A 23,573-nucleotide genomic window follows, 5' to 3' on the forward strand; every position below is an offset into this window, starting at 1 on the left:
GGCGAAAGTGCCACTCGCCGGCCACACGCTGGCCTACCTCCTTATATACCTGCTCAGGCATTCCTGGTCTACGTCGGAATAATGGACCTTAGATGCATAAACCGTTAAAGAAATAATCGATCAATCTCTAGTACGATCATAAATGTCATAATTAATTATTTCTTCATTACACGTTAGTTTTATCATTATATACGTTGAATATTTGAGTACAATTATCGGCTTCACAATTCCCCTCCAAAAAATCTGTGAATTTAAATATAATTCTGAGGCATATACGGTTGATTCCGTCGAAGAATCAGTCATCGCCGTGTGCGATGCCACCTAAACTTCTAATGATAATTTATTTGGAATCTGAAGACAAGTTCGGACTTAAAATTTGATTTAATACATGCACATATCAAACTTAAAGTTTGCAGATGTTGCTTAGTTCTTTCCACTTCATTGCAAAGCTACATAATAAAAATCGCTGATCTACGTTCCGTTAATAAGTCGAGATTCAAAAAATTGTGGAAGAATTTAAGTTCAAGGCTTTAGTTAGTATTTAGTTTAGATACAAAATTCGTTTAATTCCCGCAAAGCTAATTTGAGAAATAATTTGTTGAGGGAAATTGGCTATTCAAATTTAGTAATTTGTCAAGCTTGAAACTCAGGGAAACGCAGGAATAAAAATTCGGATTGATAAAAAAATCTGCTGAACAGATTGATATTTGACATAATGGGAGTAAATTAAAAATAAAACATGAGGTGTGCAGCAAAATTTAATATCTCGAAACATCAATACAATAATACACAATAAAAAACAAATATAACAAAACGCAAATAATTTGACGAACACAAACACAAGTGCAATGGTAATTTGGTTCTAGTCTCGTCCAAAAAATTTAATTTAAAAATAGCCTGGTGTAATTTGCGGTTGTTCAACAGATCACGTTTAACCCTTGACTAATTGATAAAAAGTTATAACATAGTCTAGATGTTTAGTATGAAGCCCATCTAATTTGATAGTTTAAACTAATTTCAATAAGATAATTTTGACACGCAATTTTAAATTCATGCGGTAGATTGAAGGCTAAAGACAGAGACAGAAGCTGATCTGCATACGGCTGTAAATGTTCAACGTATTACCTCACGAATGTGTTACCGTGTTATAGCTGGAGGAACACAGCGCGTTATTATCAATAACGTAATTTTATAGGCGGCAAAATTATGACCAATAGTGCGAGGTGCATAGTATTATAGTAGGCACACCATCTATAATCTGCACATATATGAAGATTATCATAACAACTATTCTAAAAAGGCCGAAATAAGTACAGTACATTTGCTGGCAAAAATATGTTATCTCACTACTGAGGCACGAATTAACCATCGAAGTAATAGAAAGTTCGATTGCTTCGAACTATCAAAGTAAAGCGCAATCGGATGATTTTCAGTTTCATTCTTTCTTCGAATAATTAGAAAAGGGCTCAAAATTAAAATTGGACACATGAAAGGGCATTAGCAGACTTGCATCATCTGTCCATTTGAATCCAATACAAAAACGATAAATGATTCCTTTCCATTATACTCATGCGATCGATCCTCGCAAACGAACTTCATTTATTTTGAATAAATAAGTTAAATTCGTGGCCTATTTCATCAAACTAACAATAAAGGTTTTAGTTCTGTGATGCGACGAGGATGTTATAGTCTTGAGATTCAACCATAAACCTAACAGAACAAAAGGCTTCGCAAATGTCCCATTTTATATTGAAGACATGCAAATTTCGCTCAGCGAGTAGCCAGTTGATCAAAAGGTCAGGCAACACAGAGATTAATTAGCAAATTTAATCATACAGTTTGTAATTAGCGAGCGGCACTTGAAATACCGACAATGATGCCTGAATTTGTCACGTAAAACACAATGAATTCAAATGGAATACTAAAGCAGTGGCTTCCGAACTGGAGTGAATTTCAGTTAGGGTGATCAATTTTTCGGAAGCATTGGACGATTGATTAATTTCGATTCTTAAAGAAGTATAAATCAAAGCAAGTTCATCTTGAATAACATGTATAAATTTAGCAGCACGGGCATCAATGTTGAAATAATTTAATATAGGTGTTATGTTAAATTGGGTAACCAGATGAACACGTTGTGGAACCACAGTAATTAAGAGAAATATTTGAGTTTTTTTATTTTCTCACTCGGGAGGATTAGACTGAAAATGTCTGGGTTTCGACTATCGTCTTCCAGGACACAAGTTTGTGCGTTTGTGATAAAACTTTGCAGGCACAAATCTATGGGATATTTTGCAGAAAAATGCAAAGTAGCATCGGTTTTGGCATAACTAAACGTCACAGTACAAATCCATGTATTTAGTTGACATATATTGGTCTATCAAACAACATCTAATTATTAGCACCCATGTACATAGTATTCAACAGCAGTTATGATGATTTTAGGTGTCAATACAAATATTGTCCTATTCACTTATCCAGTTGTTGGGCGACTTCTAGGTTAATATGAACATTAATTTAGGAAACTTCGCCTATGAACTTTTGTTAGGAGTACTGCTTACAGTGAATGAATTCCTGACTAGTCTACTATGGTAAAAAGACTATCTAGGTCACCAAATGTAAGCAATGACATATACGTAAGTTCAATAATTTTAATAAGTTTGATTTAATTTATGTTAAATGTAGCCTGAACAGCACAGCAAATAATGAAGCTGTGCGAAAGAGATGTTTATGTTATTACATGATGAGAAAGTTTTTGCTTAATACTTGATTATTTTAATCCTTGATTATAGTTCAAACTAAATGAAGGTTAACAGTCGTTGTGTGCGGAGTGTAAGAGGTTGTCATTCAAATATTAATTGCTATGCTCAATGTAAGGAAGGATGGAATTTATTATCAATTGAATTTTACTTATTTTATTATATTAGTTACAAATTTACGGCTATTAACGGAAGTTTATAAAATTTTCTCTTCCAAAAATCAATGCATATATTCTGCTGTTCGGTAGACCAAAAAATACAAGTTTGCGTTTCGTAAAATTGGTACAAATTTATTACACGAGCAAATGAATAGCTCGAAAGCAGTATTTCTATTTTCACACCCAGTATTTCATTATTTTCTTTATCGATTTACACTGAATAGAGATTTAATTCATTTCTAATTTTTGTTCTAAATTTAATTTAAAACCGTTGAAACCCTTTTCAAATATACTATGTTTCAATAATTTTAATTTCGGAAATATTTTCGATTAACATATCAAAATATTTTTCGATACATTGAGAAAATTGTCTCCTTTTCTTTACGCTAGTGAAAAGAGAACATTTTAATTTCTATATCGGATAAAGCATTCATAGCCCATTGAATGCATTGCATAGGGCAATATAATGCATTAATAGCCCTAAAAAACAGAAATTTGTTTTTAGAAAATCTGAAAATTCATATATTCAGACAAATCTTCTATGTTGCTGACGGATGAGACGAAATTTGAAAATTAAATAATAAGTTTGCAATAACAGGTTCTTTTCAAACGTTCCTCATACACAGGAAAATTTTTAAATTAATTTATCTCTTCACACTTTATTGTGTATGGACAATGCATTTATTTCGTATAAAAATACCAACATTTCAGAGTTCTTCGTTCAGAAAATTAAGAAGCTACACACACCACATAATGAAGACGTTGATATATGAATTGATTATTATTATTATTTTAGTTGGTATTAGATGCCATCAGGAAGGGAAGGACATAATTTGCGGCATTATAAAATAAATTTTTCATATATATTATTAATACTCAGAGTCCTGTTTATAAAGAAGGATATCCTATACCACAGTAATTTATTCGATTTATATATCAAAATAAGAAACACTTCAAAGTTAAAGTTCTTGTTTGGGTGGCAGAGCGTCCGGGCGGGAATACCGTCCGGCGAAGAGCGTAATTCCGGATTGCAGATCCTGCAGGAGGAATACGAAGGGATGGTCCGCTACGAACGGCGGAATGGTGCGCACCATCGCCATACGGGCCATGATCACCTGGGCTGTGGTCACGGGAAAGGAATATTTCAAGTCATTAATAAACAATCATGGATGTTAAGAATAACATATATTAATAAAAATATAAATAGAGTATATTTCAAGAATTCATGAGCAACGGTCAAGAGAAAAATTGGTTATGACTACTGTAAATTGCTGAACGCTCGAATAACGCTAATAAATGCGAGATAGTGAATAAGTTAGATGAACAAATATTTCACGAATAAGATTAATGGTTAAATAAGTTATAAATATCGCTTCGAAATGAGGCGTTCCTGAGTGAAATTGGTGGATAATTAGGTAATGCAACATTCTAGACGTAATATTAGAAACAATCCCCCGTTTGTCCCATAACCATCAAAAATACCTAGAACCAAACTCAAGCACAAGTTGGGAACTAAACTCAAGCGCAAGCTTAGAACCAAACTTAAGCACAAGTTCAGAACCAAACTCAAGCACAAGTCCAAAACCAAATTCAAGCACAAGTTTAGTCCCAAACTTAGGGACCAAAAAGATTCATCGAAGCAAAACCCAGGTTAGGTATGAGAAAAGCAAGAGGTTCAATATTTCTTACATTTATTGACAGCAGTACCACAAAAAAACTACTTCAGACTACGGGAAAACAGCGTTTAAGACGTTAAATTACAAGTGGGCAATGCCATGAGTGAATGGTACAAAATAATATATTATATAATAAATTGGAAAGACAAAGAAGACTTAGCATGCAGTTTAAAAATAACAAATCGTAACTAATAAAGTATTATTCTCTCCAGAAAAGGATGATAATTTTTATATGAATCAAGAAAGAATATGAGAAAATAACTAGAAAGCTGAAGCAACAGGAATATAAACCTGCAGGAAAATGTAAAAGAACAAATCGATAAGATCCACTGCCGAGGTCCATAAGTGTCAAAACAAAAATATACAGGTTAAAGAATTTGGTTTAGGCTTCCAAGTTACATTAGACACAAGCAAATTCTTGCTATTTTGTTTTCTAAAGATGTGACAGATGGAGTTTTTTTGGTAATTTTTGAACCCGCAAAACAGCATTGAATTGGATTTGGCAAATTGCATTGTATATTTTAGCATTGGATGATTTACATATTTTAGTATTGGATGTTAGCGTTGGACGTAATTCTAAATTGCATCTCCTGCATCGTAGAAAAAAATAAAGAAATAAAATATCGTAGAAAAATAAATCTTTCCAATCACGAATTAATGTTGTAATTGAGGACGAATAATTTACTGTTGACTGGAAAAAATATAAAATACCACATAAACCTAACTTGTGCGTTGCATTTTCAAGTGTTGAACAATTAAGTTTTGAATACCAAACAGTTTTCGGACCATATATAAAGCCAAATATAAATCAATCGATATTGGGCTTTTGCAATCTTTTGGTCATTCAGCATTTACACTAAATACCCAAACGCTTGAACAAATAACTGGGAGTTTCAACTTCAATTTCTGAATGGGTTTTCAAATTAAAGTTTTTGCTAACTTATCGAAGCCATAATGTCTTTCGATTGAATTCACGGTAAATTATGTAATAGAAAATGTTTTTCCATACAGGGAATTTTACGTGCTCACTAGTGGTGAGTACCTCAATCCGCAGGTAAGGCTTATAGGCCGAGGCCTGCGATTGTGTAAGGCGGCTGCAGAAGAGAATTACCCCAAATTTATTTTTCTCCCCCAACATATCGTAACTTGATAACGACGGCTTAACAGCCGTCGTTATCAAGTTGAGGTCGGCAGTGAGGTACCCTGAGTTCACGGCAAACCGTCCATTTTCTTCATGTTGGGGGAGAAAAATAAATTTGGGGTAATTCTCTTCTGCAGCCGCCTTACACAATCGCAGGCCTCGGCCTAAGCCTTACCTGCGGATTGAGGTACTCACCACTAGTGAGCACGTAAAATTCCCTATATGGAATAACATTTTGGAGGGTGGTGGAACCAAAAGGCATGTTACGTTCACTAACGTCTTAACCATTAATTTTATACTGATTATAAACGGAAGGATGTTAAGTGTATTAGTGCGCTTAACTTATTCATTCAGCGAAGCCTAATCTTAATAAACGAGTAAACCACTATAACCCGAATAACCCTCAACCTCAATAAACCCATATATAGCTGCCTTGTACTCTTAAATCCCAAAGCCTCGCCGCAATAATTGTAATAATGGCAATAATAGTCATAACTAACTAATTCTACGGAGTGTCTGGTCTCTTAACTTTGGTTTTTCGTCGAACTTCTGAGAACGCCCAAAACGTTCAACGCTTAAATCATGTTAGCAGAAGCGAATGAGATAACAAAACAATGTGAAGCCAATAAACTTTTGATCTAATCTAGATTGAGATTTACTCTCGTTCATTAACAAACCTGCATGTGATCTTACAAACTTGCATATGAGGTGAAACAAATGAAAAAAGAACTAGAACTAATTAATAAAAGTAGCAAATTATATGAAAGAAGAACATGAATAGGGGCAAACTGATCTTAGGAGGACATCCATAGAACATTGTAATGGTACTTTGAAAAGTTTATTGAATATAGTGACTCAAATTACTCAATCATGGACAAATCGTCCAACATGGCCACCGGATACCAAAACGGAATAATCTCCCACTTCTCCTCCTCTTTTTTAAAACACAACAATATTTAATTACCACATGGTTTCGAACAATTCCCTAATCTCATTAGCATTAAAGTACTCACCTTCCATAAAAATATTCGGGGATCGCCTAGGCTTCGGCCGAATAGTCACTACACTCGGCGCAGTTTTTCTGGGTCTGCTCGGTCACCCGATCTAAATCAGTTTCTAGTCAGAATCTCCTATGTGACTTTATAGTCTCCTGAGAGGATGACAAGGGTTGGCCGATTCGAGTCATACCGAGTTAGCAAACTGCCCAGGTGGTCGAACCCTGAACCCTGAGCCGGGGTGGTCATAAAGAAGCTGATAAGTGCTCCCCGAGTCGTAGGCGGCTCTATTGCAAGGTCGAGCACACCTCTAAATTTTATTCGGGTAAAACTGACTGCGTCCAACTCTCAATTTTTGCTACCTTCTAAGTGTTCATCATCACTAAGACGCAATACAATCTACACTTGCCAATTTGAATAATCAACATGTTCATTTCTTGTGTCTTTCATTACCAGGAAAATGTCGGATTCGTTGAAAATTATGCATATTTTATTTATGTCCTGCCGTATCCTTCCGAATGCGTAGTTTTGTTGCTCAAAAAGAAACGAGGCTAAAGCCTGGCAGATTTAAGCTTCAATTTTAAATCTTAAAGCACCGCAAGAATTTAAAATGCATCACATTCATTAGTTGGAAATGAGAGCGTGCAAGAAGCCTGACGATTGGAAAAAATACCAAATAGAAACGGAAAGGTTGGCATAAATCTTGAAGCAATACAGATTTTAATGGAGAAGATAACAGTAGAACACAGAAATAACATAAAATATAGCTAATGCAAAAAATCTCATGAACTAGATTTCATGAAATATTGCATTAATGAAATTTGTGCGATTTTGCAAAATAAATATATTATTGAAATGGAGTTTTACTTGGAATGAGTTGGCACTACCTACAATTAGTTAAAATGGACCCAATCACTAAATGTTTTCGTATTAAATTCGAGTTTAAATTTTCATGTGTATTGCCTGAAATTTTTTTCTAGCTAAGAGCTATAATTAAGTCTCCGATTAAATTTTTTAATTGTGATATGTATGCTTAGGGAATTAGAATTTAGTATTTTATAATTTTGTATTTATGTAATTTTAGTTTTCAGTTTAGAAATGCAGAAGTTAGATTTGTAGTTGTAGATTATAGTCCGTCCTAGTCAGTCCCGCATTTGAACCCACAGTGTCAAGGTGTGTTATAATTTGACGAACCTGGGTGACCCCAGCAGTATAACTATTTGAAAGCCAAATAAAGAGCGTTTCCCGAAAGCAGGCATTTTCATTCAGAACTAAGCAAGGCTGATACGGACAATCGAGGAACCCAAACATCCATTTCGAAATGGCCATTGCCACTTTATTACCATCAGCAAAATCCGCAGGTCTTCAGCGCAAGCCAAATTAGATCTTTTCCAAGTTTATAATTAAAATACGAAAGCTAGCTTTCGTATTTCACCTTCACCTTTTCACCATTGGTACCTGAAAAATTTGTGATTAAGCGCTTAATCACAAATTTTTCAGGTACCAGTGGTGAAAAGGTGGAGACTTGTTACGAATGGATGTATCAAGGCAAGAACAGTTAATGAAATTCACTTTCTCTAGGTATTGAAATTTTAAAGTTCGTGTAAGGAAGTTGTTTTACTTAAGTTAGCGATGCATCTGAACGCAAAGATGAAATAAATGTCCGTCTTTGATTACATTTGTCAACTAAAAGAATAAAGGACGTTGTGGCGTGCAAGTTAGAAGTTACTTTTCATGCACTCTAAAGATAAATACATAAAAAGTGAGTACCTGAGTCAGGAGGGGGACTTAGGCCTACTCCTGCGGTTGTGTAAGGCGGCCGCAAAAGAGGATTACTCCAGATTTTTGCTTCTCCCCCAACATGAAGAAAAACGGATGGTCTGCCGTGAACACGGGGTCGGGGGCGGGCTTGGCAAAGGAGAAGCATTTGTATGCAACGGCTGCTCGCGATAAAAACCACAACACGTTAAAAAGGAGCAAATCAAATCTAATAAAAATATCATGTCTCGTTTTCGTTGAGCAAAATTTTCTCAATTTTTTTCGCCAAGTTCAAAAGCTCGAAAATTAAATGAGGGGATTCACTTCAAACTCACCTTTACAAGAACAATTTGGGAATGACACAACTTATCACCTAGTATTTTAAAACTCCAAGCTTTAGCCAAATAAATTTCTCTTCCGTGACTAAAAGAGAGAACAGAACCGTACAGAATCAATCGAAACAACCAAACTGCAGTAGGATTGACATTGGCGGTATAGGCTAAAAAAATAGTTTATTTTTTAATTTTTTGAGAGAGGGAGCAAAGCCCAACTTTCGCGCGTGAACGCATTTGCTGAATAGTATTTATGAACTAAAAATCCAACTGCCGGGAAATTTGAAACACCGCGAAATTCTAAGTCGCGAGTGGCAGATTATAACAAGCTTTAGACGGAAATAAAATACAGAGGTAAACATAATGCTGCGTTGACTATTGACAATAATTGCAGCGGTATTCATGAAGAAATGTTCTCTTGATATTACAGGTCATCACCAGTAACCTCCATAATTCAAACACGCACGTCAGGACAACACCACAAGGAGAAGCAGAAACCAGTCATTACTGACACATCATTGGATCCATTACCATGCAGCAGTGCAAGGAAGTGTGTCACGCCGTCAACTTGATGCAATCACACGAAAACCTAATCATGAAAAATGAGAAAATTAAAAAATCCGTTCTCATGATTTTGAGCCTGTAAAACAATTTGTTTTTCTAGAGTGGATTTGCTTTGGATCTAAATCAACTTGAGTACTTCGATTCAACTTCAATATACAGTAGTACAACATAAGTTTATATTCAATTCCCGATTCCTTCCATATCAACGCTCCGCCAGGCAAAAATGAGTTTTGCAATAAAAAATCTAGAAAAATGGTTAATAAACAACAAACGAGACGTATTTGGCAATAACAAGACAAAACCACAAACTTCAATACGATTCGCATCTTAATGTAAATGCAAAGAAGTATAAAACAATGGAGTCAGAGAGGCAGTCCCCATGCATCTACTTTACACATTATCGATTCCATAACTTGCAGTAACGAAGCAAGTGAGCGATCTGGAAATAATGTACTAATAAGTAATATCAAACCCTACCGCATGCAACAAAAAAATTTCTGCATCAATGCCCCAAGTTGTAGGCGTTTCACAGATGTCACATCGGCATGCGTGTTGTGCGACTGCCACTTTCGACCGTATTATGTGATCTTTGATTGCCAGTTCGGAGCATGGCGCAATATCCACAGGCGCAATATCCACGCATGGCAATCTCCACATGAAGCAATATCAACATGAAGCAACCTCAACGTGAACCCATTTGAAATCATACTGAGCTAATAATATCCTGATGGCCACAATTTCCAACAGAAATAATCCAACAGCCTCGGGGAGAAGGTACCTCGATACAGAGTACAACTAGGCTGACAAAAGGCGCCCACAGATGAGAACCGCCCCCGACTTTTGCTTCTCCCCCAGCAGGAAGAAGAATGGGTGATCGGCAGCAAACGTGGTTATGGCCATTGGACGCGCGAACTTTAGTCCCAATACAGCGGCTGTTATCGGTGAGTGAAGTTATGAGGTAAATCTCTATACTCAGTAAACCTTTCTCATTCAAATGAGGACAGTTAAAAGTCAACATGGTCGTCACTATTCCGAGCTTCAAGCTCGAGATCCGGCCGCACAGTCCATTAACCATAATAGCGGAGCATTTAAATTTATAATTCTCTATCATTGTGAATATTTTTTACGATAAGAATCTGATGTTCTACTGTTATGAATAGCAACATAGAGTGTATTGTTGATTAATTTAAGTTAAATATGCATATGCACCACATACATTTGGCTGCATGTGAATAACTTGAATTTATGAGGGGTTGGTTCAGGGTCCAAAACTTAAATTGTTTCGTTATCAAAAATAAATATTAGATGGAAGGCTCGAAAAATTTTATTTGCTGTCTGGTGGGTTTCTAAAAATATTTTTTAAAGAGTTTAATTTGTTTTGAATACAAGCCAACAGTTCTAAAAATTTCGAAACGAACGCGCATCGGATTCGTAAGTAACACATTTATCGTAGTTTCGATAACTACAAATATTCGTTGATGACGCATAAAAAATATCTAAATTAGCATTAATCTAAATTGCAAATAATATTTTTGTACGTAATAGCATAACAGGTGTAGTGTTTTTGATAACACGTGTAGTGTTTTAATTTAAAACCTCAGAAACTCACACCGAAAACCTAAAGAAGTGAAAGCCCTCGGAATGAAGTTGCAAACAATTCCCCCACACACGAAGCAGGTCTTTTAAGATTTTTTCGGATTTACTTATACCAGCTTTCACTCGCATTCTAATTAGCTGATCTTCAACTTCTAAATTGATTTTGTATAGTTAGTTATGACACTGCGAAAAAATCTAGATGTCAACAAACAGATCGATATTGAAGATCAATGATCATCATCGTTGGATCAGGATCGATTATATTATCGATATGTTTTCATCATCTCTTTCCTCAAGAAAGAAATTTGGCTACTTCGTTCATTATGCCTTGATATACATCATGAAAATCTACATCATTAACAAAAATTAAAGTAGGAAATTTGGCTGCTGTAGAGTAACTTCTAGGGATATTTCGCTGCTCTTGGTCTAGAGTAACTATACTAGGGATATTTCGCTGCTCTAGAGAAACTACTAGGGATATTTGGCTGCTGTAGAGTAACTACTATGGATATTTCGCTGCTCTGGAGAAACTATTAGGGATATTTCGCTGCTGTAGAGTAACTACTAGGGATATTTCGCTGCTCTAGAAAAACTAATAGGGATATTTCACTGCTGTAGAGTAACTACCAGGGATATTCCGCTGCTGTGGAGTAACTACTAGGGATATAAAACGAATTTCTGTAACTTTATTCTGAATATTCGACGTATTACAATTTACAAGAATGAAGGCCGTCTCAGTCTGTACAAAAATTTGGGAAAGTTTGCATTAGCCAATTTTGCAGAGTACAAAGAAAACATCGAAGGAATAATCTTTAAATCATGGAAGAAATTAGTGTTTTCCATAGCAAAGTGGAAAGCTTCTGCATTTGATCACAAAGATCCAATTGGCACCAATCCGTCCAAAAATGGAAACAGTGAATTTAATATTTCATACGCTTAAATCGCAGTGCAAGTTCAGGGTGTCAAGCTCACACACAAATTATACACAAAAATTTAAAATCGCACACATTTAATTTCCCAGTCTGACCCTGAGGACCATTAACAAATAAAATGCATATCAAACATAGAATCTTGATGTTGTTCAAAATATTAAAAACGAACTGGAAACTAGGGCCGTACTATCAAATATATTCAAGAGTTTGTAAGTCCGTCAGCTGCTGTTCAACTGACTGCTTTTCAAGCTGAACCCAACAATCACAGACGAGAAATCTACATCTACGTGTACTTGGGGAGTAACTTTACATACAAATTTTGTTGAAGAGTTGGACTTCAATGGAACATGTACGGAATTCAACGGACTTCAACGGAACAGCTTCTGTCCAACTATACCAATATTAGACTGTAGCGTCTACTTATGCGAGTTTCGATAGTAAGGCCTAGGTTATTATAAACTTAACTGTACACTAAAAAATGCGGTGCACTCACCCGTGGCAGCGGCGGCTTCACTGCCCTCCTCGTTGACGTCGATGAAGGCTTTGTGCAGCACATTGGAGACGTAGAGGTCGCCGGGCAGCCCTCCTATGCCGCTCAGATCCGCTGAAGACCCGAACATGTCGCGCACACCCAACTACCGTAGGACATAATGTCAAGAACATGTCGCGCACACCCAACTACCGTAGGACATAATGTCAAGAACATGTCGCTCACACCCAACTACCGTAGGACATAATGTCAAGAACATGTCGCTCACACCCAACTACCGTAGGACATAATAAGACTGAGGACTAGGATGACTTGATTAAGACTATGACGACTTGATTAGGACAAGGACGACTTGATTATATAGAACGGCTTGATTATGACTAGGAAGACTTGATTAAGACTAGGACGACTTTATTAGGAGTAGGAAGACTCGATTAAGACTAGGACGACTTTATTAGGACTGTAGGACGACTTGATTTAGACTAGTACTACGTTATTAGAACTAGGGCGACTAATAATACGAGGACAGAAGAGAGTGTAACATATCATAGTCACACAACCGGCCTGCATTGATTTTTAACTAACTACCATTTCACGAAATAACTTCACTGTTTTGCGAAGTACTTCCTTGCAGACCCATCTTACCTGGGGAGCCGACCGGCGCACCCTGTTTCGAGTATACCGCTCGCTGATCCGGTCTAAGATGGACTACGGCTCAATCGTCTTCTCCTCTGCAAAACCTTCAGCTCTCCGCCTGCTGGACCCCGTCCACAATAGCGCCATCAGACTCTGCACTGGGGCGTTCCGATCATCTCCTGTACTCAGTCTCTACGCAGAGAGCGGAGAACCCTCACTCAACGCAAGAAGAGACCTCCTTATGCTGCAGTATCTTGCAAGAGCCCAACAGCTACCAAACTCCCCCTCCTGCCTGAGCATTACTCAGCAATGGCCCACGACTGCCCGCCGGGTGAGAGAGTCTTTCGGTTCTCGAGCTCGCGAGACCTGTGCCCGCCTCCACCTTACAGTGCAGACTACACCCATTAGATTCTGCAACACTCCTCGCTGGCTGCTCCCCCTCTCTGTGGTCTGCCCTGGCTTCATGCAAGGCAGGAAAAGTGACCACTCAACTGATGGCATAAAATCTTTGTTTCTCGACCACGTAAATACATGCCATAGACAGTGCATGCACATATACACCGATGGCTCTAAGGACGATGGCAGAGTGGGATGCGCCGCGGTAAGCGATGCTGCGAGGAGCTCGCTGAAGCTGCATGGCTATTCGTCAATATTTACGGCAGAGCTGTACGGCATCCTGTGTGCCATCGCTATTGCCAAGGAGAGCACAGACACAAAGATATGTATTTTCAGCGACTCCATGAGTGCAATCCAAGCGATCCTACATTACAACTCGCCGCATCCGTTGGTAACCACCATACACAGATGGCTGATCCGACTCTCTGCACACCAGAAGACAATTACCTTCTGTTGGGTCCCCGGTCATGTTCGGGTGGCAGGCAACGAAGCCGCGGACGAGCTCTCACGCAATGCGGCGGCTAGAGAGACACCGCACTGGAATGAAAGTGTTCCCCATCGAGACCATTACCCATTATTTCGCAAGAAACTGCTGGACGAGTGGCAAGAAGAGTGGACACACCTTGAAAATAACAAACTCCGCAAAATTAAAGAGGATATAAGGCCTTGGCCATCATCGTCCCACCGCGTACGCCGGGTGGAGGTATGCCTCACTCGTCATCGCATTGGACACTCAAGAATCACTCATGGCCATCTTATGGAACGCGCACCTGCTCCTTACTGCATGGACTGCTTAGTACCCCAGACCGTAACCCACTTCCTCTGTGAATGTCCGTCTTATGGTGATGCCCGGCGGCAATTTTTCCCCTACCTATGCCAAGACAACCCCGACGTAAACTTAAAAAGTATTTTGACCCAACCAGAGCGAGGGAACTATAATGTTGACCGACTCGTGGAGTACTTGAGGGCAATCAATGCATTTGACTACATATGATCCGCACAACACCAAACACAAGTGATGTAATCTACCCCTATCCAATAATGTCCGATGTGACTTTCGGCGCGAGATAGCTCGACCTGAAGCGCTAGCAACTACGGCCACTGAACTAACTAACTAACTTCCTTACAGACATCTGAAATTAAAATATTGTTCATTTAACGTTGTGGCTGACTTTAAAGTAATGTTCATAATACGTTGTGTCTGACGTTAAAATAACGTACATTAAACGTTGTGTCTGACGTTAAAATAACGTTCATTAAACGTTGTGTCTGACGTTAAAATAACGTTCATTAAACGTTGTGTCTGACGCCAAAATAACGTTCATTAAACCGACGTTGAAATAACCTTCATTAAACATGGTGTCTGACGTTAAAATAACGTTCACTAAGCGTTGTGTCTGACGTTAAAATAACGTTCATTGGACGTTGTGTCTGACGTTAAAATAACGTTCATTAAACGTTTCGCCAACGAAATCATTGCGTAATCAACGTTGCTTTGACGTCATTTGCCTGGAGGGTCATAACATCGCTATCTGGCCATCATTAACTCTTAACTCATATCAATCACTAATAATTAACTTATTACTCACTGATAAATAACATTCACCGACTTGAGTGGTTTAACAAGGTCTTCATAGTGCTTGAAACGAGGGATGATGACATCCACATTGACTTTTAATTTCTTCCTTTGCTTGAAATATTTTCAGTAAATAGTAAACTACCTGAGGTTCAATATCACTCACTAATAATGACTACTTACCGCCTGGAGAGGTGCCACGAGATCCTCGGAGTACTCCATCTTGAAGCGCGGGATGGTCACTTCCACCTCAACTTTTCGCCCCGAGTCGAAGAGTTCGCGTAGGTCGACCCCCTGCAGCTTGCGCTCTACCTTTGCCAGACCCGTACGCTTGTCTGGTAGCACGATAACCAGGCTTAGGTTGCCGCCCTGTCGTGTGAGAATGTATATAGCACAAAAGACTCAAGTTGCAACTTTGTGGCAACCATGGAAACGATTTGCGAAAGACTAGAACATAACAATTCTTTGTCTTCACTTTTTATTTATTTCTAAAAATTTAAAATGAATTTCACATTTAAAACCCACAAGATATCATGTGACGTAGAAATAAAGAAGTTATATAGAATTTAAAACTCAATGCATGATCCTAACGTTTTAATTTCAAAGTGTGTACAAGGTCTTTTTTGGTAGGTCTTTTTGGTTTAAGGTCTTTTTTGGTAGTCATGAGGAACCAGACACTACGATGAAGTTCAACATGTCATTCACCGCAAAAAAGTGTTTAGCCGTGAAGAGATAATCAGTTTTTCAGGACTTAGCTTATCATGTGCATTTTCATTATAAAAAACCTATTTGCTATCAAATGTACGGAAATTTAATCACTGAAGTATAATTCCAGACTTCTGTTTGCCGAAGCTGAGGGTGGAAGAATGCTAAGACAGCACTCCAGCGTGACCTGGGGCTGCTATACGCTCGAAACACATACAAAGGATATTAAGGCGATGCTTCAGCGTGACCTGGGGCTGTTACGTTCGAAACACATACAAAGGATATTAGGGATACTGACCTGATAGTCCATGCCGAGCACGGTAGCTTTGAGATCCTTCCTAATCATGTATCTGTACTCTTCTTTGGCCTTCATCATGGGGACATTGACACTGTTTCTCCCATCAGTGTAGAAAGGCAAGTCCTGCGTCCGGGCTTTGTCAAACTGCTTCGTCCAGAGCCCCTTGAAGTAGACGGCGTTCACTAGCACCAAACGCGTTAAAGCGTCCAGTATGCCTGCGATAAGAAGTTTTTTTGGACAAAGACGTTCCAGGGCATTCGGAAAATAAATTTCAAGGTCTTTTGGAAAATGACGCTCAATTTTTATTGGAAAATAACATTCAAGGCCTTTGGAAGACGATGTTCAAGGTCTTTTTTAAAATAATTCAAGGTCTTTTGAAAAAAGTCAAGGTATTTTTGAAAAAAATTCAAGGTCTTTTGGAAAGACATTCAGGTTTTGTTTTAACGATGTTCGAGGTCTTCGGAAAGAAACATTCAAGGTCTTTTGGGTGCGGTTTTCAGAGCAGCATGCACACATTCATAGAGTGATCAGTCGTGGAATGTCAACATGACTTGCATTTACAGCGCTCATACCAGTGAGTATCTTTATCTTATTTTCGAAACTTGATAGCAACTTCCTCGGACTTTTTGACGGCATTCATCATTTCCATTTTCCATTTCCGGGCCGTCGATCCCCGTCAGGGACTTGCCCTCTTCCCTAGGGTCCCACACCAGGCACGCCCTCTGGTGCCTCGCCATGTTGGCGGCCGACAGTACCCTGTTGCACCCCGGGCACTGAGCGACCCTTCCCCTCCTGGCTCTCACCGGCTCCTCCCCCCCTCCCCCCACAACCACCTTCCCTCTCACATGCGCCAACGTCTCGTCCCCCAACACATCCCCTCACATGCCTCGCGTAATTCCCCTTCGTAATCCACGTATTGCACCTCCCGCACTGTCTCCTATCTCCCACTCCACTCGCTCCACCCGTACACGTCCTCTCATGATTCACTCTCGCACCCTCCGTTTCAACACTCATACCACATATGCTGCAAACAAAGCTCACTCGCTCCTCAGCCACTCTATGCATGCGCTTCTGGTGGTTGGTCAGGCCCGCCTTATTTCGGCAGACCTTCTCACACCCTTCATATCTGCACACCCAGTCATTCTTCTTCCAACATTCCTGTCCAGTCTCGCCACATTTGCATCCCAAGCGTACTCATGCCCTTTCTGACATTCCCACTCATACAAATGCTCCATGCGTTCTTCCACCTGCCCTTCCATCCATCCCTATCTCTGCTCAGCCACTCCACATCAGTCCAGTCCACTCCCGCTTCCAGTACAAGACAGTCTTCCTCTTACGCGCTTTCATCTTCCCGAAACCTTCTAACCTCTCATACCATCCTAGCACCATCGCTTTCGTCAGCCTCTCATTTCCCATTCTCATAACATGCATCACTCGCTCCAACACACGATTCTCAATCTTCCATCTCACACTCTTTACACTCAAGCACTTCCTCACATTTCACATGTTCACTCCTCTCGCTTGCATTTGCCTCAGAGGCTGGCCATTCCGATCACTCCACACGTATCTATAACACTTATCCATCCACTTTTGCAACCGATTCATATCCTGTACATACCACACTCTCGCCTGACAATCATACAGCAGACTACTCTCCACGCTTGCCTCCACCACCCTCGCCTGACACTTCTTAGATAGACATTCTCGAGCTCTTCAGCCACCCTTTCACTCTCCACCACAAACTTCCAGCTCTCTTGATCCTGTTATTCACATCCACTTCTGAGCTCACCCAGCTCCCAAGTACTCTGATTTCACCCCCCTCTTCTGTCCCAAACTCAAGCACCTCCTCTTTCTCCTCATTGTTTCGTTCCTCCCACTGATTCATCACTTTTTTTGCTGCTCTCACGCCATTCTCAATCTCACTCTTCACACCCACAATCGTAGTGTCATCCGCAAACAAAGCCATGGACACTCTCACACACTCACTACTCCCCTTCTCCCATGCACTCTCTCCAGCAAACGAACCCCCTGGCACCCATCTCCACGTCACCCCAACCTCTTCACCCCCGCTTCTTCTCGCCACCTCCGCTTGCCTCATTACCGCCTGATGGTACACATTAAACAAGATGGGTGACGTGGAGCACCCCTCTCGCAGACCTCTCGCAGGCACCCAGCTTTCACTCACTCCCTCCTTCCTTCTCACCTTGTACACAGTCGACTCATGCAAATCCACAATCGTATCCAGACATTTCCCTTTTATTCCATACCTGTCAAGCAGCCTCCACAAACCCGGTTTGTTCACTCTCGGATACGCTTTTCTCAAATCCAGCAGTCTCGCCACAGGCCACTCCTCTTCATTCATGCCCCCATTCTCATTCAGTTCCATTCTTCTCTTCAAATCAACCCCGTCCTCTTGCATACGAACCATCATTTGCACCACATCCGCTGTCGACCTACCCTTTCGAAAACCTGCCTGTTCCTCATCCAACAACCCCAAATATTCAGCCCACCATGCCACTCTCTTCGCTATCACCCTCGCAAGTATTCTGCTCCCCATACTCAACAGACATACCCCCCTATAGTTATTACAGTCATTTATATCACCCTTCTTGTACAACGGAATCATAACACATACTTTCAAAGATTCATCCCAAGCATCCGCTCTCTTCACAAACATTTCTCTCACCAGCTCAATCACTCTGTCTCTCACTCCTTCATCCGCCCACTTAATATATCCAATCCTCACTCCATCTTCCCCAGGCGCCGACTCTTTCATATCTTTCATAGCCGCAACAATCTCTTCTCTTTCAGGCACTTCATTCAGTCGATCATTTGCCTCTTTCGCTCTTTCACACTCTCGCAGGTCAGTCGCACCATTTACCGCCCGTTCTATCGCTCTCGGCTCCTCTTCATACCTCTCGCACGTCACTCGTTCAAAATGCTCCTTAAATTCATTCACACAAATATTCGTACATGCTCCTGCCTTACATCCCCTCGTGCCAATTTTCCTCAAACACTTGTACATGTCACCCACTCTCCCTGTCGCACACGCTTCCTCACACTCCCTAATCTTATTCTCCCACCACTCTCGTTCAAGCCGCCTCAACCGTCTTCGCAAAGCTCTCCTCGCCTGCTTCACCTCCTCTCTCGCTCCAGCCACCTCTCTCTCCAGCCTCTCCATCAGTCTGCCCTCTCTCCTCTGCCTCAGCCTTCTCCTATTCCCCACCAGTTGCACCCTTTCATTTCTCAAACGCACCGCGCACTCACTCTCTCATTCAACGCATTTAGCTCATCTTCATACCCAATTGTCCAGGGATTCTGAACCCCCTTCTCACATTCTCCACATACTTCTTTCGCCGCCTCAGTCATCACCTCTGCAAGCACCTTCCATTTATTACATTCATTTATTCTCTCATTTGCCTCAGTCATCCTCTCATTCGTTTCCACCTTGTATTCCTCCCTCTTCTCCCATTCTTTCAACACCTCCCACTTTATCCTTGGCACTCTTCTCGTATTCCCTCCTGGCGCTCTCCATCTTCTCCCCTTCACTCTCACAGTCATCACTACTGGCTTGTGGTCCGACAGCTCGTATTCTCCATCTGTCCTCATCTTTCTTACCATCCACCTCCTATCACTCTTCCTCATCACAAACCCATCCAACTCGCACCATCTACCATACCTCACATTAAACCACGTCCCTCTCCTTTTATACTTCATGTATGTAATGTTGTATGTAGGCTGCAAATTCCCTACTTGCATTCAGACCGTAGAGATTATGTATACCGGTGCTGATGTAGGCCGAGGCTGGTAATAGTAGCTGTGTCAATTCCGGCTTGCGTGTTGGTGCCTCGCTTACAGGGGATTACCTGACAGTCGCCTAGGTGAGCTTTATTTTGCGTTACTGTTGAATACCGTTACTGTATTATGCGTTATCGTGTTTCATGTTAATGTTCTGTGCCTTTGTGTGTGTTTACTTATAGATGGCTTATATTGTAAATAATTAATCTGGCGTCATGTAAAGCCGTTGCTAGGGTAGTCATTAGGCGTATTAATTAACAGTGTACTTACTATGCTTATTTCTCTTCTAGGATCAAGAGCTTTGTCCCTCAGTTAGCTCGCTCTCTCTCTCCTCCGCGTCTTAGCTCCGTAGTAGGCTATTTGTTAAACTTCTTAGTTAATAAACCTTCAACTTGCATTTGTTATAAAATCCCGCCACGCCTTAAGCATTGCTTCGTAGCCAATTGGTAGCTGTTAACCTATTCAGCTTCCGGTAATTGGTGGGTGAGACAACTATGGTCAATGCGAATCGCTAAGTGAGGTTACCGGCGATTGGTGGTCAGAGGCTGGTTCATCACAAAAATATCTTCTCCCCTTCACTCTCACAGTCATCACTACTGGCTTGTGGTCCGACAGCTCGTATTCTCCATCTGTCCTCATCTTTCTTACCATCCACCTCCTATCACTCTTCCTCATCACAAACCCATCCAAATCGCACCATCTACCATACCTCACATTAAACCACGTCCCTCTCCTTTTATACTTCATGTAGCTATTCACATACTCCAACTCATGCTCCCCACACCAATAAATCAGATCCCATCCTGCTTCATTCATATTTCCTATACCATACCTTCCGCACGCCCCTTCCCTTTCATTCCATCTTCCCACATTCGAGTTGAAATCTTCCCCTATAACCAATTTCTGACTTCCCCCACACGCAAATTGATTCTCAACCGCTCTTCTGTACCTCTCCATACCGTCATCGTTCGTTCCCCAAACAGGCTGATAAACAGATACCAGACGCAACCCTCCCAACACCACAACAGTCACTCTCTCCGCAAACCATCTCTACAGTCCCTCTCCCACCCACACCTCTAACGCCTCACCCCTCAAAACCACGGCCGACTTCTTCCCATGTACCACCGCCACTCTTTCCTTATCCTCTCCCAGCCACAACACACCCTCATCATCAGCTCTTATTTCACTCAGCAAAGTAATCGCATACCCTTTCCTCACAATCTTCTCTATCACTCTCCTCAAACGCCTCCTATTATGCTCTCTCATAGACAGTCTCTGCACATTATACGTCACAATCACTCTCTCACTCCTTTGCCTCCCAACCACAACCTCATCCTCTCTCTCTATCTCTCTTCCTCCTCCGACCCTCGTGACGCCTTTCCCTCCTCTCTTCTCTTCGCCTCTCTCCCACTCCCCTCCGCCCCCTCCAGTTCCTCGGCCCGGGGTGCGGGTGAATGGACCGGAGTCCAATCACCCTAAGGGCCGCTGCCAGCGTGTCCAAAACGGCTCGCCACCGTCCGGCAGGCACTAATGCAGGCACTCGCCTTGAAAGTTTTTAAAGAGAGGTCCGGGGCGGCAAGTCCCATCTTCCTCTGTTGTGAGCGGGGGGGTGTTGGGCATCTCCCCTTGCGGCTTGATCCCACATTGCCCCCCGCCCCCTGGTGGATCATTGCCGCACCAGGGGCCAACAGCTGCTGGCCCCGGGCGAGTCCTCCTTGCGCCACAGGAGGCGAACCGCCGCGCAAGGACGGCATTCATCATTCCCTTCTTCCAACATGGTGAAGGTGATGTTGGAAGAACGGCATTCATCATTCCCTTCTTCCAACATCATCATCACCATCACCGAAAACACCATCACCACCAACACCATCATCACTTTCATCATCATACCTTCAGGTATGAGGTTCTTGATCTTGTTCTTGGTTGCTTCCTCGACCGCCTGGTTGATCTCTTGACGCACTGCTTCTGTCTGGCCACCGAAGTCAACCACCTGGCAGATCAGATCATATCAGTCAACCACCTGACAGAGATCATATCAGTCAAAATACAGCACAGGTGTTACTAAGGTAATACAACACTTGATTACTAAGGTAATACAGCACCTGGTTACTAAGGTAATTATACATCAAGAGGCATTACCTTAGCAGCGGCCTGGAAGTGCTGCGTTAGGGCATCGGAAAACTCCTGCTGTAGGTCGAGCTTGTGCGAGACGTACATATTGTTGGCGACATGAAGTTCGTACAGCTTCTGCACGCCTTCCTGCGGTAAATATACACTTCATTGTCATCGTAAGCTTCATTTTCATCGTATATTAAGGCAAAATATTCGCGTCAGACCATCCTGTAGGCAAAATAAACTTCATGATCATTGTAAGTTGAAAGGAAAAATACGAGCAGATGCAATAAAGAAGTGAATATGATTCTACCTTTTACTTCATTTAAAGTAAAAATGGAATTATGAAACCCAATTTCATGTAAAGAAGTTGTATTTAGACTGCATCAAATGTCCAAATCGGACAATAGCGGCTGATTTACGTGCTCCCTGAGTCCTTGCTCCCTGAGTTGCAGACACTGCATGGTTAACATTTAAATTTTGTTTGGGTCGAACTATACATGATTTACAATAAGTATCGCCATGCCACACTAGCATCATATTAGACAGTGACATGACCTAGATTTGTAGATTTGGTGTAAAATGCGTCTCTTAAATGTTCGAAATAACAACATATAATAATTTTTCGGTCGTATTATATTTTATAATAACGGTGAAAAACTGTCTGACCGGCGTTCTAGTGGCGCCCCGCGTCAGTGAAATTAAATCATACCATCATTTTATTTCCAAGCATCGTTCAAATTTCATTTGTTAACTTGAAAGAAAAGTGCCACATCGTTTCATTTCACGGTTCGGCTGGCCACTAAAATGCCTTTCAAACCGTTAAATTATGTTTTCCCGAACAGTGTACACCATATTTGTTCTGCACGGCAGTACTAAACATGCGACATACAGGAATTTTCTTGAAGATACATCATATAATCAATATAAAATTAAACTGCAATATTCAATATAAAGTCAAAATACAGTATAAAATATTATATAAATAAATTATTATATTAAAAAAACCCTACGTACAGGAATTTTGTTGAAGGCATCAAGAGCGGCAGCGAAGGCAGTTTTAACAGCATCGTTGGAGTGAGGGTGAAGCTTGAGGGCAACCGCGAGCTGATCGCGCGACGTTTGTTTAGCGCCCATGAGGGTCATGCTGAGGGCTGTCATCACGCTTAGTGGTGAGAAGAACAGGTTTTTGTCTGGAGCTTTCTCCGACAAAACCTGCGTAATATAATTATTGCGTTTAAATCTCTATCTACTGAAGGAAATCTTCGCCGACAAAACATGCATGCATAGTAATTGCGTATAAATATTTCTTATAATGAGTCAACGACTCATGGGCCAAGTCTCAAGACGTAAGATAACAAGTTCCATGATAACTAAAATTAAGCCGTGTTGAAAAATTCTTAAATTCTTAACTAAACTCATTAATTCCAAACCATTTTTATAGCATTATAAGGCTTCAAAATATAAATGCAGAAGGCTACTAACTAACCTTGTACATGTCGAGGGTGAAAGCGTTGAGGCTGATCGAGATGTTGAGAGATTTTACTTTAGACATGTCGGCGCGCGATGTGAACAGCGACGTTTCAACCAACAGCACAACAGGCGTTAACAGCAGCAACAGTAACGTCAATAGCAGTAACCTGAAAAAACAGTT

The 23,573-nt window shown here is 40.7% G+C and overlaps 1 protein-coding gene across 2 annotated transcripts; it reads right to left on the minus strand.

Moving 5' to 3' along the window:
- Nucleotides 1-3,558: 3,558 nt before the first annotated feature.
- On the minus strand, nucleotides 3,559-23,573 carry LOC108673790 (leukocyte elastase inhibitor-like). Of its 2 annotated transcripts, XM_047880129.1 has the most exons (9): nucleotides 23,409-23,573; nucleotides 22,937-23,134; nucleotides 21,947-22,066; nucleotides 21,698-21,797; nucleotides 16,010-16,224; nucleotides 15,190-15,375; nucleotides 12,402-12,543; nucleotides 8,497-8,666; nucleotides 3,975-4,034 (listed from the first exon to the last, which is right to left on the minus strand). In XM_047880129.1, the coding sequence occupies exons 1-8, from the start codon at nucleotides 23,472-23,474 to the stop codon at nucleotides 8,521-8,523; spliced, it is 1,173 nt and encodes a 390-aa protein (XP_047736085.1). In that variant the 5' UTR covers nucleotides 23,475-23,573; the 3' UTR covers nucleotides 3,975-4,034; nucleotides 8,497-8,520. The 2 variants fall into 2 exon arrangements, with proteins under 2 accessions (XP_018017152.1, XP_047736085.1); XM_018161663.2 differs by lacking the exon at nucleotides 8,497-8,666 and having other exon boundaries at nucleotides 3,559-4,034; nucleotides 23,409-23,563.

Source organism: Hyalella azteca, unplaced genomic scaffold (genome assembly GCF_000764305.2).
Source record: "Hyalella azteca isolate HAZT.00-mixed unplaced genomic scaffold, Hazt_2.0.2 contig4675, whole genome shotgun sequence".
NCBI lineage: Eukaryota > Metazoa > Arthropoda > Malacostraca > Amphipoda > Hyalellidae > Hyalella > Hyalella azteca.

Bases quoted from the DNA above. Each gene is read 5' to 3' on its own strand.
- LOC108673790 (XM_018161663.2), bottom strand. From the start codon at position 23,474: ATGTCTAAAGTAAAATCTCTCAACATCTCGATCAGCCTCAACGCTTTC. The intron at 21,798-21,946 runs GTAATGCCTCTT...CTGATCTGCCAG, and splicing joins ACTTCCAGGCCGCTGCTAAG to GTGGTTGACTTCGGTGGCCA. The intron at 15,376-16,009 runs GTCAGTATCCCT...CTCACACGACAG, and splicing joins TGCTCGGCATGGACTATCAG to GGCGGCAACCTAAGCCTGGT.